Source organism: Triturus cristatus, chromosome 4_1 (assembly GCF_964204655.1).
Source record: "Triturus cristatus chromosome 4_1, aTriCri1.1, whole genome shotgun sequence".
Classification (NCBI taxonomy): Eukaryota; Metazoa; Chordata; class Amphibia; order Caudata; family Salamandridae; genus Triturus; species Triturus cristatus.
Window position 1 is genome coordinate 216303947 of NC_140585.1, and position 17621 is coordinate 216321567.

At 45.3% G+C, this 17621-nt stretch overlaps 1 protein-coding gene across 1 annotated transcript in view; it reads left to right on the forward strand.

Annotated features, from left to right (window-relative positions):
• The first annotated feature begins 844 nt into the window (after positions 1–844).
• The window catches only part of LOC146854098 (CD5 antigen-like), a 116761-nt gene continuing 99984 nt past the window's right edge, over positions 845–17621 (forward strand). The window contains exons 1-2 of the mRNA XM_085650507.1: positions 845–1479; positions 8159–8359. Of these exons, the coding sequence (XP_085506633.1) occupies positions 8161–8359 (199 nt within the window). The 5' untranslated portion in view covers positions 845–1479; positions 8159–8160. The remainder of the gene's footprint in view (positions 1480–8158; positions 8360–17621) is intronic.

Genomic DNA, 17621 nt, shown 5'->3' on the forward strand with positions numbered 1-17621 from the left:
TAACCTGAGTTTTAATCCTAGCGCTCTCTGAAAATGTTGTGATCTTGGTTACAGCACTGTCACCTTATGTCGCAGTTTCCATATCTGGCAATAATGAGAGCCCGAGAGACACGTTAATGAATTCCGGAATTAAAACATGAATAGAAATACTGGATATTACTAGCTACTCTCTGCCTAATGCTTGGAACAACTGTCAAGTCCTTTAACTAATTTGGCACTCTGCTCTAGATTTACTGATGTGACCTCTTCACTGACACGTCACAGGATGCGCTGTTTTATTGCGGGGCACCACAGCGCCTACCGAGAACAAGCATTGGCATTGCCAATAGGTCTCGCCTTTGGGGCCTTATAAGTGTTTAGCAATGAAACAGTTGATGATCTTGCACCAAGGATATTGTGCTGCATAACTAAATACTTATAAGGTTCCCAAAGCGAGACCTATTGGCTATGCCAATGCTTGTTGAAATAGGGTACATAAATGAATGGGGTAATGCTGCAACTCGTGCTCTTTCGAACAGGGGTAAAATAACCCAAGTAAGTGATGTGTTCAGCCTTCCCCACAGCTGTATATTGGACATTAGTCACGAGGATTCACTGCACAGTCCACATGTGCGAACTGTGAGGGGCAGGCTCCAGCCTGGATGCTGCAGGACTTCTTTTGCAAACGTATTTTCTGCCACCGACCGCGCGCTCTGATAACTCGGAAATCTGAAGGATGCAGGCAGCGCTAGCGTTCCCGAGGAGCTAAATCAGGAAGGAGGGGGCGGGGCCGTTCTAAATGGGATCCTGTCCCGGCATAAAACGTGGGCGGCCGTGGTTTAGATAACACAGGCCCTGCTGCGCCGTTAACCACGGTTCGGTGTGAGTCAATGAAAGGAGTGAAGCTACTCTTGTGATGGAGCGGTGAAAGGACAACTAAAAGAGTCAGGACTGACAGGAAGAGAAGTACTGAACCAAATGTTAGCTAAACCAATAGAAACAAAGAATAAAGAAATAAACTGCAGAGAACGAGAGGGAAAAGAAAAGAGAAGCGACGGATGGAAGCTGAGTGTCCAGGAAAAGAGGTGAACTAAAGTGGAAAGTTTGCAAGAAGGAAAGGGTGCGTACAAATAATTGAACGCGAGGCTCAGAGAACAGAGGGTGTAAGAAAGATGGCAAAATGAGTGTGATATGAACAAGCAAAAAGACAGACAAAGAAAGATCCGAGGGAGAGAAAGAGGAAAGGAGGAAACGTGTGACAGGGATATGAAGGCAGCGTAAAGAGCAAGCAATAGTTCACTTAAACAAAATATCAAAGGAAATAAATGAAAGAGAGCAAAAGTATCACGAGACAGGAGGAGAGCGATGGTAAGAGCAAAAGCTGAAGACAGTTAAAAGGAAGAGAAGGGCAAGTCAAGGGCATCGAGGGAAGAGAGAGACAGGCAAAAAGACGCGAAGAGAGCAAAGGAAGTATCCCTTTCATCTTCAAGACCTCGCTCAGTGAGTACATCTTGCTTTATTTGTTATGAATCTTGTGACTTGTTTTGGGAAAGTGCTGCATGACACAAGCTGACAACCTGATGCTTTCATTCTTTCTTAAATTAATCATGTTCCGGTCCAGAGGTGAGTGTACACACTCTCAAAGATCCTGCATTGACAGGAAACAAGCGCAAAGGCTTCTGGGCGCCTCAACCTGAAAACCCAGAAAAGGACAAACACAATTATGTTCTAATCGGTGTCTGTAACAGCAATATCAGCAAATAAACCTTATTTCGGCATACGTGCCTTACAAGGTTTCGCATACAAACATTTAGAAAACAAACGAACTCAGATAGGTTGCAAGCGAATTCATAATGATCATGATTATGCCATACAAAGCAGTCAAAATGTCATAAGGGTTAAGATTCAGGACAGAATAAGAAGTTCGTATACACAGAAAGATCAAATGACCAAAGTCAGATTGGAGCTATTTACATAATAAAACCCCATGCTAAAATATTGGTATTTAAAAAACATCTCTTCTACAATGTGCAGTTAAGTGTTTGGATAACGTCTCTGGAATACACTACATCTAAAACGTTTGTGGTCATATTTCCATAGCCGAAGTATACTTAAACTAAAGCCAGTTAGGTGCAAGTAGCCGGCCCACTTCGTTCTAAGCTTCTTTCGGGCACCTTTTTCCTCATGCCCCACATGTGGCCAAGGAACTTGGCAACTGCACAGATAAAGAGGAGTCTAGTGTCTGATTTAAAAATTTACAAGGCATCCCAGTAATTCCGCCTACCCATTTGCTGGCAAATTGTTTTAATCTCGGGCACGCATAAGCTGGACAAGCAAACACCACATGGGCTACGGACTCCACGGGAGCCTTGCATCCAGGGCAGTTACTTCGGCTTGGGACTTTAGTATGCCACATGGCTACCAGTTCATCCACAGGGCGGGTGCCAAGCCTGAACTGAATATAGAGTTTTCTATCATGGGCTACCTGAATAAGATCAAGGTAGGGTTCCAGGAAACTGATCTGTTTGTGTAGTAGGAATTCTGTGGCATGTTTTCCCCGGTCAGTCCTACTGGAATCTGTTTGTGTGACCCATTCCCAGTAGTGCCTCTTTACTATATCTTTTTGGAGCAGGGGGAGGAATCAGAATTTTCCCAAGCCTCCCAGAGCCCTGTATCAAACACAAGCCTCCTTAAGTTGCTTAGCCACCCAACCTTGTTGGAGGTATCTAAATGGATAGCCTCCGCCAGTGCTTCAGCATGAGGCGGTAGCTCAAGGGACCTCTTGATTCTAGCCCAAAATTACAAAGGATGGCATTTTTCTATGTCGCTGATGGGGCGTCGGCCCAGGCCTAACATTAAAGGGTAAAGTGGGGTGCTTTAGGGCAGCATCACTGGTTTCCTTAGGAATTCATGCTCCTAGATCAGAATTTATGCTCCAGACTAGTGAGCTCAGTTATCTTATCGAAGCCCCACAGCTATATGGACCCGGATCTCAGAATCTTTGGTTGTGTAAATGCACTTAACTACAACAAAATGCTGAATGTGTGGCCAGAACTACTGATTTTACAGACTGTGTACTCCACTTAGTACTGGAGAAAACTGCAGTTATAGGAGTTTTTCCACAGTGGCAAATTAATTGGTGGCCTTAGATGAGCCCATGGGAGTGGCAGCTGGGTATCTTATGAATACCAGCTAGAGGAGCTTGTTGCACAATCCTCTAAATTCTGATCGGGCCAAAAATAGAATATAAAAGCCCCTTTTGGAATTAGAAGGTCTGGGGAAGACAGAGAGTTTGTATTACTTCAGCTTAACTGAGTGAAACTGAGGCAAAATGAGGGACTGTGGGGAGTGGTAGAGGGGTGGATGGGTAGAATCAGACATGCAATTACTGATGCACCTAGTAAGTTTATAAGGGTACACTCAAGGTGCCATGTGTAATCCCCCAGTCATTGTGCCCCCATTCCCAGAGATACCAGTGCCACCAGTATCAGTATCTGTGCTGGGACAGAGTCACCAGAAGGGTTTCGGGCCACGCTTCGTGAATGCTCATGTTGCAACTTGTGTCTGTTTGTAAGGGTGCCCTAAGGGTCCCCTTTGTAATCCACCAGTACCTTTAGCACTGTGGCGGTACTGGTACCAGTGCCCTTGTGCCCTCATGATACCGCTACTGGCACCATTTCAAAAAGGCATCCATCATGCAACACTCTTTTTCATGGAATGTCCCAAATATAAATGTAAATGTGCAGATATTTATATAGCACAAATCACCAACCGGTCTCTAAGCGCTTGCTTAGGGAACCCGTCCTGGTATTCCCCTGTGAGATAACCCAGCAGGGCATGCACAAGGTGAAAGCCAGGCATCCCGCCGCGAGGGGCCATTGTGGAGATTAAGCAAGCTATTGCCCAGAGTCGCAGAGTGTGAACCCATGAATCGAGTATGCACTGGAGCGAGAATTATCGAGTCCATGGACAATTTATGGACTCAAGACCCAGCCGAGCCGGGAATTGAACCCTGGTCCCGGGCTGACCTCTGCTTCCAAGTCTGCCTACTCTAACCAGTGAGCAGAATATGGAACACATTTCCACTGGTTTAAGACTTACCCCAGTACTCCAAATCTTTAAATCCAAACTCAAAGCCATAGACCTATCCAGAACTAATGGCTGACCTTTCTTTCAGAAATGTTTTTCCACCTTCTAATTACTTCATGATATTCATAGATTTTTCCCAGGACTTCATAACACGCTCGTTTCTCGAAATTGTAGCTCTCCTACTGACATAAGCCTTCTACATCTGCATCGATCTGTATGTTTATTGATTCTCTCCCTGCATACCTTTACTTTATATATGTGTCTTTGTGTCTCCACACAGCTCCAATCTATACAACGATGATTATTTTTTCCATATTTCTCAGGCTCAGCGTGTTTTAACATTTTTATTTATATTGCACTGTGCTCTTTCGCCCTCTCCTGGATTTAGCAGGGTAACACTTTTAAATGAATAAATACATTATTGATTGTTCGAGTGAACAGACTGATTTTGGTAGCTTACAAATAGCTCTGTTTCTTGAGGAAGAGAGGGAGACCAGTCAACACATGCAAGCATATTTCATGCTAAACAAAAGAAAGAAAAATGTGTATTCAAGTGCACACACTCTGCAGATTGTCCATACTGGGAACAATCCTCAGGTGTTAGTGTCAGGAAATGGGAGTAGCCATGGAAATCGACCATTTGCATAGATTTTCAAGCGTGCCCCCGAGGATATTTGTGAATCTCCAAAAATGGATACCGAGGCCGCCCCTAGCCAGCGCTAGTACTGGACGCTACGCTGATCTCTGGGGGCAGGCTGCTGACTTCGACGCCCACGGGACTGCGAGGACCACGGAGCATTGCGCTCCCTGAACTCAGCTCACCTGGTCACTCTTCCCGTTTGGCACCTCCCTCTACCACAGCGCCTCGCGGCCCCCGCTGCGCGGGAGCCGCTCGCCGGCCACAAATCCTTTAAAAGCTGGGCTGGTGTGCTCGGCCTGTGTGACCTTCTGGTGCTCCCTTGTCTGGCAGGACGCTACGCTGAACTCTGGGGGCAGGCTGCTGACTTCGACGCCCACGGGACTGCGAGGACCACGGAGCATTGCGCTCCCTGAACTCAGCTCACCTGGTCACTCTTCCCGGTCACGCCCCTGCTGTTACCCTGTGCATAAGATAGCCCACTTGTGAGCGCGCTAGCGGTACATGCGCGGGACGACGCTCGGGGCGAAGACCGGGCTAAGAGCAGGCCGTTTGTGGCCGTTCGTGGACGGCCGGGGACGGGACAGGCCATCCCCCATGGTATTGCTGTGATTTGATTATATTGTTTTCCGTTTATCATTACAGTTGTTCTGATTGGTTGTAAACTTCATATCTTGGGTGTTTGATTTAATATTTTGGTAATTCTCTGTTGTTCGAGCTCCCATTTTTAGTATGACTTCCCTAAGGTCTGGTAGGAAAGTTGTCCAGCCAAACCAAGGGGGTGGTATCACAGGGACTCTCGATAATTTCATCACAAGAGCGACTCGCGTTCTTGAACATGAAATTATCCTGACTGAAAAGAGACTGTCCCTAGATAGTCTAGCCAAAAGATCCTCTTTGGGTAACCTTATGACAGCTAAGTCTCCTGAAAGTAGACCACCACAAACCATTCTTGATTCTCCATCTAGCTCTACCACAGTTTTGTTGATTTCAGCCGCTCAGGATTCATTGGATATGGCTCATGAGCCAACACATACGTTTGGACCTAGTACCCCACTTCCAACTTTTAGCCCATCTCACCCACAGCCCCCTTCTGAGATATTATGCACTGCTGCCCCTATTGTGAGCAACAATCTTACGCCTATTCCTGGTAATAGAAAGCGTCAGGGAGTTCTTCCTTTAGGCAAACGTGTAAAAAGGTCTAGAATGCCAAAATTGCATGACATCCCTGTGCATCGAGAAGCTGCTGATCCCAAATTACCCTGTTGCACTACTTTTACTACAGGAAGCCATAGGCCACCGTCGGTTATTGTAGAATCAAGCACCGAACCTTTGCCTCTCGACTTTCTGCCTCATATAGAGAAACTTTTTAAATCTCTCCTCCTACCTTTATATGAGAGAGTCAATCGACTATCCACTTTGTTGGAAAAAATTGAAGGCACGGTGCTTGGGAATTCTTCTATGTTGGATACATTTATGCAAATCATCGGGATACATATGTGAGACATAGATGTGCATTTTTTTCAGCACTGGCCCTGTATTAGTTTAGCAATCTGTCACTTAAAGGAGTCTTTATCCGAAGGATTTGCTGTTTGCGTGACCAGGCTACGCTTGAAAATATTCTTGGCATTGTCACTTTAATGTTTCGATTTATGGGGCTGTACTCCCTTTGGAGGGCTGTGTTGATGTTTGCTGTTGTCACCACTTCTGATTCTTCCTTTTAATTTATATTTATAGTTCTCATAATACTTCCATTTTCAGCAGTTTCCTCTGCTTGTTGCTATATGAGTTTCAGATGCCAGAGTGCAAGCTTTACCTGTGCACATAGTCTCTGTTATTTTCTAGCTGCATAGCATTGCTTGGCTTCTATTTCCCCTTAGTTCTCCACACGGCCGACCAGTGCTGCTCGAAAATTAGTCATGCTGAATGGTTAGAAAACAAGCACTAGCAAAGCAAATAAGTTTCACCTCTGTGAAATCTACTGGTTTTGTCATTTGTGATTCAAGGCATGCTGCACAGCTGCGGTAGCTTAAAGTAACACAAAAAAACACTATGACATACCTAGGGGCCACATTTACAAGGCACTGTTAAGCATAGTGCCACCAGAGCGTCGGTACAAGTGACATTCTGGTGGCGCTGTCTCATTGTAAATATACCCCTCTGTGTCTAGGATTATTCGCTCCAGGGTTTTTGGACTGTAAAATTTCAGACCCGGAACATAGAATGAGGGCCTACATGTATATGAACCAGTATATGGACTAAGCCTGGGCGAAGCACTACGCTACGCTCGCGTAGTTTGCGAAGTTCGCGCTACTTCGCACTACGCAAACTTCACGTAGCAAAGTGCGAACACGCGTAGCGTAGTGTTGCGTGGTGCTGCGGTCATTTTTTGCTTGCTCGCGGTCCTCAACGTCAAGTTGGCGACCGCGAGCAAGCAAAATGACATCCCGGCGAGACTTTTTCCTTGTTCGCGATCAGCAACATCAAGTTGGCGATCGCGAGCATGGAAAATAAACCTCCCGGCGAGATTCCCAACGCGAGGACGTCAGGTTTCTCATTGCGAGGGGTCGCGTATGCTCGCGACCGCTCGCGATGAGAAACTACCAGTTCGCACTGTGCAAGATGCCATTTTCAATGATTGCACAGTGCCGGTTGCTTGTCCGCACTGTGCAATCATTGAAAACAACATCTTGCACAGTGCGAACATGTTACTACGCAGTTCGCGAAGTGCTACGCGTAGCTCGCGTAGTGCAAACTTCACTTTGTGTAGCTTCGCGAAGTGCTACTTCGCGAACTACGCCCAGGGTTAATATGGACAGTAGTCCCATGTAAAAGGAAAGGCATGCTAGGTTCGCCCCCACAGATGGCAGAGCCTCACTGTGAGTTTTGAGTACTTGTACACTTCTAAGACTTTAGTGAGCACACTTGACTGTTGCACCTGCTGCAGAATAAAAACCCCAAAACCCAAGCATGCATGGATGGCAGATGGGGGGCTCGGCGCAGGGGTTCAAGCCCTGCGACATTCTCATGATTTCATAAAGGGAGTAACACATTTGGGAACCTAGGGAAGAAGTCTTTTTTCTACTCCTAAACTTTCACACTTAACTTCTCTGACACTGACTGACTGGAACAAGTTGGCGAGCTGGTTGATAGTTCTTGTGCGGGGGGAGACCTTGTCCAATGACAGATAGAGTTAGATACAGAGGTATTTTTTACCAACGCTGTACGTGCTTTCTCTCAAGCATTGCTTTCTCGCCGTTGTCACTTCAAAGTGAACATTTTGACTGAGATGTTGAATTTCTCTAATTATGCATTTTGATTCTACTACTGTTCTTGGTTTAATTGTTCTTTTATTTCTGGCTCTTTGCACAGCATGCGGTGCTGCTGTTTTTGTTTTACAGGTGTGAGGTGTCACGGTAAGGTCAAAGTAACAATGTGTTTTCTCTCTTCAAGGTATGTTCTGGCCCCTTCTCTACCTCTCCCTTTGTGGGATGACGAGGACCTTCCTGGCCTCTGTCTGCACCTTCCCCTTCATCTACGAGGCAAGGACATTCTCAAGCTGCATTGCCAATGGGAGGCAAGACAGGCTGTACTGGTGTGCAACCACCAGCAACTACGACAAGGACAAGCAATGGGAATTCTGTCCTGAGGCAGGTAATGAAGCTATTGACACACCTAACGAAACATGAAACGTATGGCAAAATAAAGCAATACCCAACAGCTTTAAATAAATAACAGAGACAAAGTCAAAGCCAATTAACAAAAATCAAGAAAAATGTAATCAGCTAAATATCACAAAAATTGTTAAAATTCAGATTAGGGTTATCAGAACTATAGATATTTAAAGTTTCAGCACCAAAAGCACCAAGAAACCCCCAGAGAGGCTTGGAAGTCACAGTTCATGGCTGGCACATGGTTGACAGAATCCTAAGCACAATTTCTTGCAGACTGCAATGAAAGAAGAGTCAGGTAGAAAAAGCTGGTTATGGTGGAAAGAGTTCTCCTAGTCATGAAGCTTGCTTCATAACTTAGATAGATTTGCTGTCCTGTCTCACCCCTGTCCAAGGTATTACCTAAGGAATAAGTCGCTTTTTGGTTCTCAAAATCCCCAAGCAGTGGCAAGACTGGAAACTGTGGCCAGACGCGGCCTAACAAAGCCATCAACATATCCTGCTGAAGCCTTTCTTTTCAAGGCAAAAGGTTCTGCACTGGAAAAACCTGGATATCTTACCTGCCGAGGTTGCACCCTCCTTGAGGCTTGCATCGCTTCTAGTATACGGGCTGGCATGGAGTCACCTACACATACCTAGGGCCTCTCTAGTCACCATCTAGATCTTTTTAGGTCGCTCACCTTTGTCGGAACAATGAGTCCTAGTGCTAAATTGCAAAGGTTAGAGTCTGATACAGGGCTTAAGGTTCTCTTATAGCCTGTCACTTATGGACTCACACAAGAGTCATTGAACGTTTCCCTGAAGGTCCATGCACACAACTCCTGATATCCCTTGCTCTCTTAAAACCCATCCTGCCATTAAGCTACCGGGTAAATAACCTTACTAAGGTTCTGGTGCCCTCAGAAGAGGGGGCTGCAACTTGAGTTGCAGCCACTCTCCTTCAACTTGCACATCTTCATCTCAGTAGCAACACCCTGAGACTAGGCTGTCATCTCGTAGGCTGAACCCTGGGACTGATCATATAATATATAGTTCTGGAATTGCTGCCTAGACATAGATCCCACATCAAGGGTGACACACTATATGTGTCATGATTGTATTCAGAGTTAAACAAGAACTAGGATTTACTGAAGTTTGTGCAGGGATAGAGCAGAACCTTGTGTTCCTGGCAGTCACTCTGACCCCCCGTGCCTATGGGAGCCCTGAGGGATTCCTCGCAGGTAGCAGATGGCATGGACTGCAGGCAGGGATTGACCTCCAGATCACCACATGGTGCACATAATGTCAAACTAGTGTTTCTTCATTATGGGGCCACATACATCATGAGTTCCCAGAGATAGAAGATGGTGGTTTCTGCACTGAACAGATTCTCTCCCTCTGAGATCAGCTCTTTTTTTGTCATATAAAAGGCAGTACCTGGAAAGTCTGGATGCACAGAAATGCATGTTGTTCCTTGATTTGTAATATGCTTAATTCCCATTTGATATACATCTATAATGGATCATTCGTTCTGAGTTTTTCCTTTTTCATTTGGTCTTATAGCTTTTGTTTTTTCTGTTTTTCTTAATGTTTCCTCTAAGCCTTTTAGGATCAGCCTCATTCTGGATTATTTGAATATTTGACCTATTATCCTTCTCATATCTTTTATCCATCCTAATGTCATAGGGAGTTTGAAACCGTGCTGATTATCACCAACAAAATCTATATAATCAATCAACAACTGCTCAGATTTCCAAAGGAGGTTATAGTCCTCATTGTTTCCCACTAAACGAACAACCTTTCACCTTCTCAGGTATATTACTCTGTACATGGTTGCTCAGTAGCTACTAAGAGAGAGAATACTTTCATCAGAGAATCTTCATTTACACTTAACAGACTTACATCAGATCTATTCCTTAACTATGCCATGAAGGAGTCGGTCTGCTTCATGTGTTCTACTGCCTTCCTCCCTGACAGCACAGACAGTTCATCCTGGAAGAAGTGGCCTCCCCAATCCCAGTCTGAGGGTCTTATTCTGCCAGGGCTGGTAAACCCTAGCCCACTTGTCCTGCAACTGAGGGTGTCTATCCCTCCTATCCTTTGCTTTCCCCCTTGGCCCCTTGGTCAGTATCTTAAGAGACATTCAGTGGGGCCAGCTGGATGATATCACCCTATTGCTTCTCACACACCCGTGTCAGCTCAAAACCCAGGATGCATTCAGTAGTTAAATGGGAACATACAGCCATCATCATCTGGGTAGGTACCTCTCTATAGTTTAATGGGACTGTGGCCTTTGGACAGTCACTATACGTCCATGGACATTGTTCGCTCTACAGATCTTTATTTCCTGATACTGTTCTGGGAAGATCAGTCATTCCAACAGCATGGTCTGGTTGGCACATAAATACACATAGGCCCCAATTATGACTTTTTGGTGGAGCTGTGACGCGGCACCGCCACCCGCATGCCAGATTATGGCTTTTCAGTAGTCTAGCAGGCAGGCGATGTGGAGGTCCCATGGCGGTGCCTCTTTTAAAGGCAATGGTGCTTTTGAAAAAGGCACCACAATGGACCACACTACAAGGTTCCTGCATTGCATGGACTCGAAAGTCCATACCTTGCAGGAACCTATGTGCATGCACACAGGGGGGCATACGTTATGCCCCCCTGTGTGCATCACATGCGGTGGAGGCACATGGGGGTTCTGTAGGCCCCCCTTTGTTTCCTCTCCTACAAGGTTTACATGGAGGAAGAACCTCCTTGTATACCCTGGAGGAGAGAAAACTCATAATATTCTTGGTGGGACTGTGGCAGTCCTGCCAAGCACATTGCGGCCTGTGACCACCACTCCAACAACAGGGAACAGCGGTACCCTGGTGGAGCCGGCGGTCCCAGCGTGGTCCGACTGCCCAACTCATAATTGGGCAGTCAGACCACCGGTGCAGCGGTTGCTGGATCCGCCACCACCGCGCTACCACGAGTCTGGCAGTCCTCGGACCGCCAGGCTAGTAATCAGGCCCATGGCGTTGATAGGATCCATATTCACCCAGGGCCATTTAACAATATTTCCTAGAATTCTCAATGATCACCAGCATGGCTGCTGACTCCATGTCCCAACTAAGAGAAACTAGTGCATGTTCAATCCTCTGCTCCTGGAAACTACTTCCCCATAGTGCCACACCAGCCCTCTCAGCAGAATGCCTACAAGTGAGTGTCTTCCTGAGGAAGGGAGAATCTTGACTTTTACGTCATGACTGATTACAGTCAAAGGACAAGCTTCCTTGCAGTAGCAACCCCAGCAATTTCCTTCAGGGTATATGACGTTCTCAGTTTTCTTTCTTTCTACTTTGGACGTGACCCACCCTTCTTGTGATTGCTGCCCCAGTGCCTTCTTTGACACTCCGGTCCTTACCAGGCATCAGTGTCTCTCCCACGGTCTCTTTGAACTGGGAGCTTGGCACCAACTATGTGCTGGCATAACTATAAAAAACTAAATATCAAAATATGCTCTCTCTCATCACCAGGTTATAAAGCCAATAATAAGCTTTTACCTTGCTGCCCATTACTCAATCTTCCATTGACTTCAATAAGTCATCAGTAGGATCCTCACTTGACTGCCGGGGTTCTTCCTGGGTGCCCTTAAACTCCTCTGAAATAGTTATCAAGAGTGAGACCAGACCTTCACATTCGGAATGCCCTTATGTTAGAACAGTGCTTCCCAAACATTTTAGAACCATGACCCACTTTTTAGGACACACTTTCGGTACCCGCCTAGCTTTAATGGATATGAGGTGGGTGATTTTTTTAAATGTAACTAAAGTATTGTGTGGCAGCGCATTGCCATTTACAGACAGCACATTTTCTATTGAAATGGCCACTACATTTTCACAGGCATACAGTTGTAATGATGAAACTGAACTGCATACAAGTTATAATTTGTGGAAACTGGATTTCAGTGAATATTTGTCAGTTCTGCATCACCAAGTAAAGTGTCTTGATTTGTTTTAATCCTATTAAAATCTGTGCTTCCATCATCCTCAGAATTACAAATATTGGGCCAGATTTTTGCTTTCCTAACTGCTGAATGTGTACAGTTCATTAACAGGTATTTACATTGTGTTGTGGGTTCCAAAAAATGACATCCTACAGCCCTTCCTTTCACATATTCTGTACCTTATCAAGACTGTCACATAATTCACTTTACTTTTCTTTGTTTGACTGCAAAGTGGGAACTGTTTGTAAACACCAATCCCCTTGTTAAAAAATAAGCAGCAATTTTGTTAAAAAATAAGCCGCAATTTGTCAGAAGACATAGCCCAACATCTGTCGTCTGTCTTTGAAGGCCAGCAAATGTGACAAGATAAATACAGAATTCACATGCATCCTTATTTATTGCTTGGCCTTTCACGACTCACCAAACATCGGCTTGGATTGTGACCCACAGTTTGGGAAACACTGTGTTAGAGTATTATTCTCTTCCTATCTTAACTGTGTTCAGTACACCTTCCCTCCCTTGGAAAGGTAACTTACCCACTATAGGACCCCCACCTTCATTTCTGATATAAAACCCCTAATGGTCAACTCAATTTCAAGTAGGCCCTAACTCCATCTTAATGTTAATTCTTTTGTAAAGTGCACAAATGCCAAAAAGGCATCTTGGCACTGTGGAATCGTGGAGCTAGCAGTGTTGTGAGTGAGAAAAGAGATGTTGTGTAGACTGAGATAATTTTGGATAGCAAAGAGACAGGTTTTTGGTCTTTCCTGAATCTGATCAGGGTGGTCTGTGATTTTAGATAAAAAGGGAGGTTGTTCCAGAGTTTAGCTGTGCCACCTTTGAAGCTCCAGCCTCCCCATTTTGCCAACTTGAACCTGGGAATTATGGCGTTTTTGGCTGAGGCACAGCGCAAAACTCTGGCAGGGGCATACCATTAAAGGCTCTTTTTAAAATATTCATGGCCTGAGACATGCAGGGCCTTGTGGGCGATACAAATGTGATATGTCTTTTTATAGGGAGCCGGTGGAGTTTGTGTAGAGCCTGGAAGGCTGACTCTAACTTTGGAATTCCTAGTAACACCCGTGCGGTACATTCTGTAAAGTCTGCAACTCTCTTAGAAGTCTTTGTTGTATATTGAGATAGAGAGCATTTCAGTAATCAATTTTTGATAAAAAGCAGAGTGACAATCACTATTTTTTAGACTTCAGGGGGCATAAAAGGGAGACTTTTTTTTAACTGTCCCCAAGGTGCTGAAAGCGGATGACGTGAGCGCGTTCACCCTAGCTCTGAAAGTCAGTTTGTCATTAAATATGACGCCGGGTGTCTGACCTCATTAACAGGGATTGGAAGGTTCCCCAGGTTTTTGGCCACCAGTTGGGGGACCAGAAGGCAAGATCATTGCCAAAAAGCAGAACCTTGGTGTTGCCTGAGTTTAACTTCAGACAGTTTTGCTTCATCCAGTCACCCACTTTGTCTATGCAGTTGTGAAATCTCACTGCTGTTTAATGCAAATCACTGGAGATTGAAACAGTGATTTGTGTGTCATCGGCATATGCCACCAAGGAGAAACCAAAGTATCTGATCAGACTTGCAACCTTGCAAAGGACGTCACATATATATTAAAAAGAGTTGGGCTTAATGGTGACCCCTGTAGTACATCGCAGGGAGAAAGGGGTGGAGATGAAGCCACTCATGAATACAGATTGTTCACTGTCTGCGAGGAATGAACTGTGTGGCCAGTGCAGTGTCTTTTATGCCTATGCCGTTTAAGCGGTTGAGTAGGACTTTATGGCTGACCGTATCGAACTCCGCTGATATTTTAAAAGGATTAGGGCTGCTTTCCCTCCCTGATCAATGCAAGCTCTGATTTCTTCAGTGGTGACCATTAGTGCTGTCTTCGTACTATGCCCGCTTCTAAAACTAAACTGGGTATAGTCTAGGAGAAGGTTATTCTCCAAGAAGGAGGTCATTTCCCTGTTTATAGCCTTCTCCACCATTTTGGCTGGGAATGGGAGGCGAGATTTTGGGCGATAGCATCTCATTCTCGAGAGGATTGAGTGTGTGTTTTTTAAAAGGGGCAAAATGGATGCAGCTTCCCAGATTTTAGGGAAATAACCCATCTTAAATATCTCATTAAAGATTTTTGAGCGGTGGGGCAATATGTTATGTGTTTTTAAATTTATAGCGCACACAAATCATCTGTAGTGTTGTTGGAAGGCAGGAGTCATTGGTCGATCTGGATTTGACTACATCACATAGCTTGCTAACTTGTTCTGGTGTGAGGGGGAGAATTTAGTCAATGTATTACAAACTAGAGGTGCTGAGATATCTTCATTTGAATTTCGACTGACCGCTATCCTTGATGCTATCTCATTGTAGACTTCCACTACTATATTTTGAAAGGTCATACATAACACAATGTTTGACTGCAGATCGTCAGATTTGTACTGTTGCGATTAGTTAGGTAGTTAATTGTTTGAGAGTGAGTTCTAGCAGAAACATTTAGCAGTTTTTTTTTTTTTTTAAATACGAAGACTATGCTTCTTGGATCATATTATTATATAATAGTAGGAGTCTCCATTTTCACAATTTTAGGTAACAGGTGTCATCATTTTCCTCAATTTATGCAGAATCTTTGTCATGTCTGCCATTGGCACAGATGTCATCTGACCTTATCTTTGAAAGAACTGTGAAAGAGTCAAGTCATTTAGCAATGAGATAGATATAGCAGCTGGTGTGACATCAGTCTGTGACAAGTATCTCTTTATCACAATGTCAAGATCAAATAAGTAGGAACACAGACAAATCGACAAAATAGTGTAGTCTTGTAGGAAGCTGGCTCTCTATATAGTGTACTTAAACGTGGTACACTGTGAAGAGAGTCCAGTGAGTCCCCAATTGGTTTACAGAGGCTAAAGTAGATAATACTAATACTTTCTTTTGTGGTAGTATGGGTGAGCAGTTAGGCTTATCACAGGGTAGTGCTAAGCATTTGTTGTACTCACAGAGGGAATAAATAAGACAGACAATCAAAGAATATATATGTTTTAAAACCAAGAACTTTGTTCAATGGTAAGTACTGTTTTCAATAGCAATATAAACAGGTAAGTAAAACGTTCAAACCTGTGCGCTTTGACACATAGTGCATACTTATGGGAGGGAAAGTCAAAGATGCATAAATTTAGGTGTAGTCGGTTTCAGGAGTTCACCTTCAGGGTTCCGAGTTGTGGTGGGCCTAGGTCCAAAGTACTTCCAATAGTTCTTCGGGAACTGCCCAGGTTCCACTGGGAGCAGGGTGCTGGTGAGGCTACGGTGAAGGGGAGCCACCCAAAAACAAGCTGCACAGGGGGATTTGTGGGCAAGTCCAAGAGCTCTCAAATGGGGGCTTTGGTTGCAAAGGGTCTTGGAGAACGCGGCACAACTGGTTTGTCGGGACCTGGGCCGGGTGGAGTAGATTGTTTGGCTAGGCTGGGTGCTCAAAGATGCACCTGATGGTCAGAGACAAACAGCTGGCAGAGAAGAAATCAAGGCAGCTAGGGCCGCTCTTGAATTGGGTCTCAGTGATGCTGACCTCCCTCTATGGCTGCTTGGTCCTGATGCAGTGAGAATCCAGACCATACTCTAACTGTTGGTGCTTGGTGCAGGGAGTTTTGTACCCCAGAGGTTGGTGCTGCACTGCTCTGCTCTGGTTGGTCCAGGTGTTTTCACACTCAGTAGGGAGACAGATCCAACCTTCCAGACATGAGTACCTGCCCCTGGTCATCTGTGGTGTTGGTCAGGCTGGGGAACTGCAAGTCGGTTGACTTGACTCTGCTTGTCAGTGCCTGTTGACTGCAGGGGAGTAGCTCCTCTACTCCAAGGGCAATTGTAGCCAATTTGTCGAAGTGCTGGCAGGCTACCCAAGGCCTTGGTAATTCTCCAGCTCACACGATGAGTCACACTGTCGTGATTGTCGAGAGAGGGATGATGACAGCAGGGTTTCGCTCCAAAGTCCAAAGGTCTGCTACAGTTCTCGCCAGGAACTGACTCTTTTTTGTCCTTTTTATCTTGATCCATCGAATCTGAATTTTTGGGCTTAGGGGTGACACCTAAATACTCAATTGAGGTGTGTTTAAGGGGAGTGACAGCTAGTAGTCAATGGGCTACCTACCTTTAGGGTGTCTACACTCTCTATATGGCCCCTTCCTGTGGGAAGTGGGCATAACACTGACCCTAGAATGCTAATTCCATCCAAAACAAGATGGAGGCCCACATCAGCTGGCCCGCCCTAGGTGTGGTGCTTGCTGAATATAGGCACACCTCTAATTTTACTAATTTTACTGCCTGTCTTGCTGTCAGAAAGGGGGTCATGACAGGGGGGTGGGCATCTCCACTATCTGGAGAGGCCTGGGTTGCATCACAAAGGCAGCAGGGCCTTTAAAGCTTCCCTCCCTGGAATGCACATCCTGCATGGAGGAGGTTTGAAACCTTCACCAAGAGCAGGTTTTGTTCCTGGCCTCCGAGAGCAAAGGCGCTTACCTCAGGAGGTCAGAAACTTGTCTTTGGGGGCTGGGTGATCGCAACCGGTCAATTAACACACCAGTAGTCACTAGGTTTTCAGGGGGCACCTCTAAGGAGCTCTCTTGTTGCATCCATTATTAAATTCAGCACCGGCATCAGTGTGGGTTTATTAAGATGAGGTGTTTATTACCAAACAACTTGGAGTACAGTGAAGCCATCATGTAGCTGGGGAACTCGTAATCAGGAGTGTCCAGCCGATGTACTCATTATGGCTTCCCTGTGCACTCATAATATCTAAGGGGGAACTTAGATATCCCGGGGACACATCCGCTCATGCAGATATGCCCACACACGGGGAATAGTGCATCCTGCCTATGGGCTCTTAGGCCTGCCGTAGGGCTGTCTTACCTATACCTCATGCAGTGTTTTTCTGGCATGGTACACAGAGGCATGTGCCAAGTTCACCTTTTGGTTTTCTCTTCACCAAAACATGCAGGCTGCAATGGCAGTTTGCATGAGCTTGGTGAGGGGTCCCTAGGGTGCACAATTCGTGCTGCAGTACTCAGTGGCCCTCTAGTTCTAAGGCCCTAAGTACCAGGGGTGCTAATTGTGGAACAACCGAACAGTTTAGGGAAAGCACACTGATACTGGGGACCTGGTTAGAAGAAACCCTGTACAATTTCAGTTAAATTTGTACCAGATACCAGGCAAAAAAGTGGGGGGTAACCATGTCAAAAGTGGCACCATTAGTGTCCCCAATGTGGGATGGGCA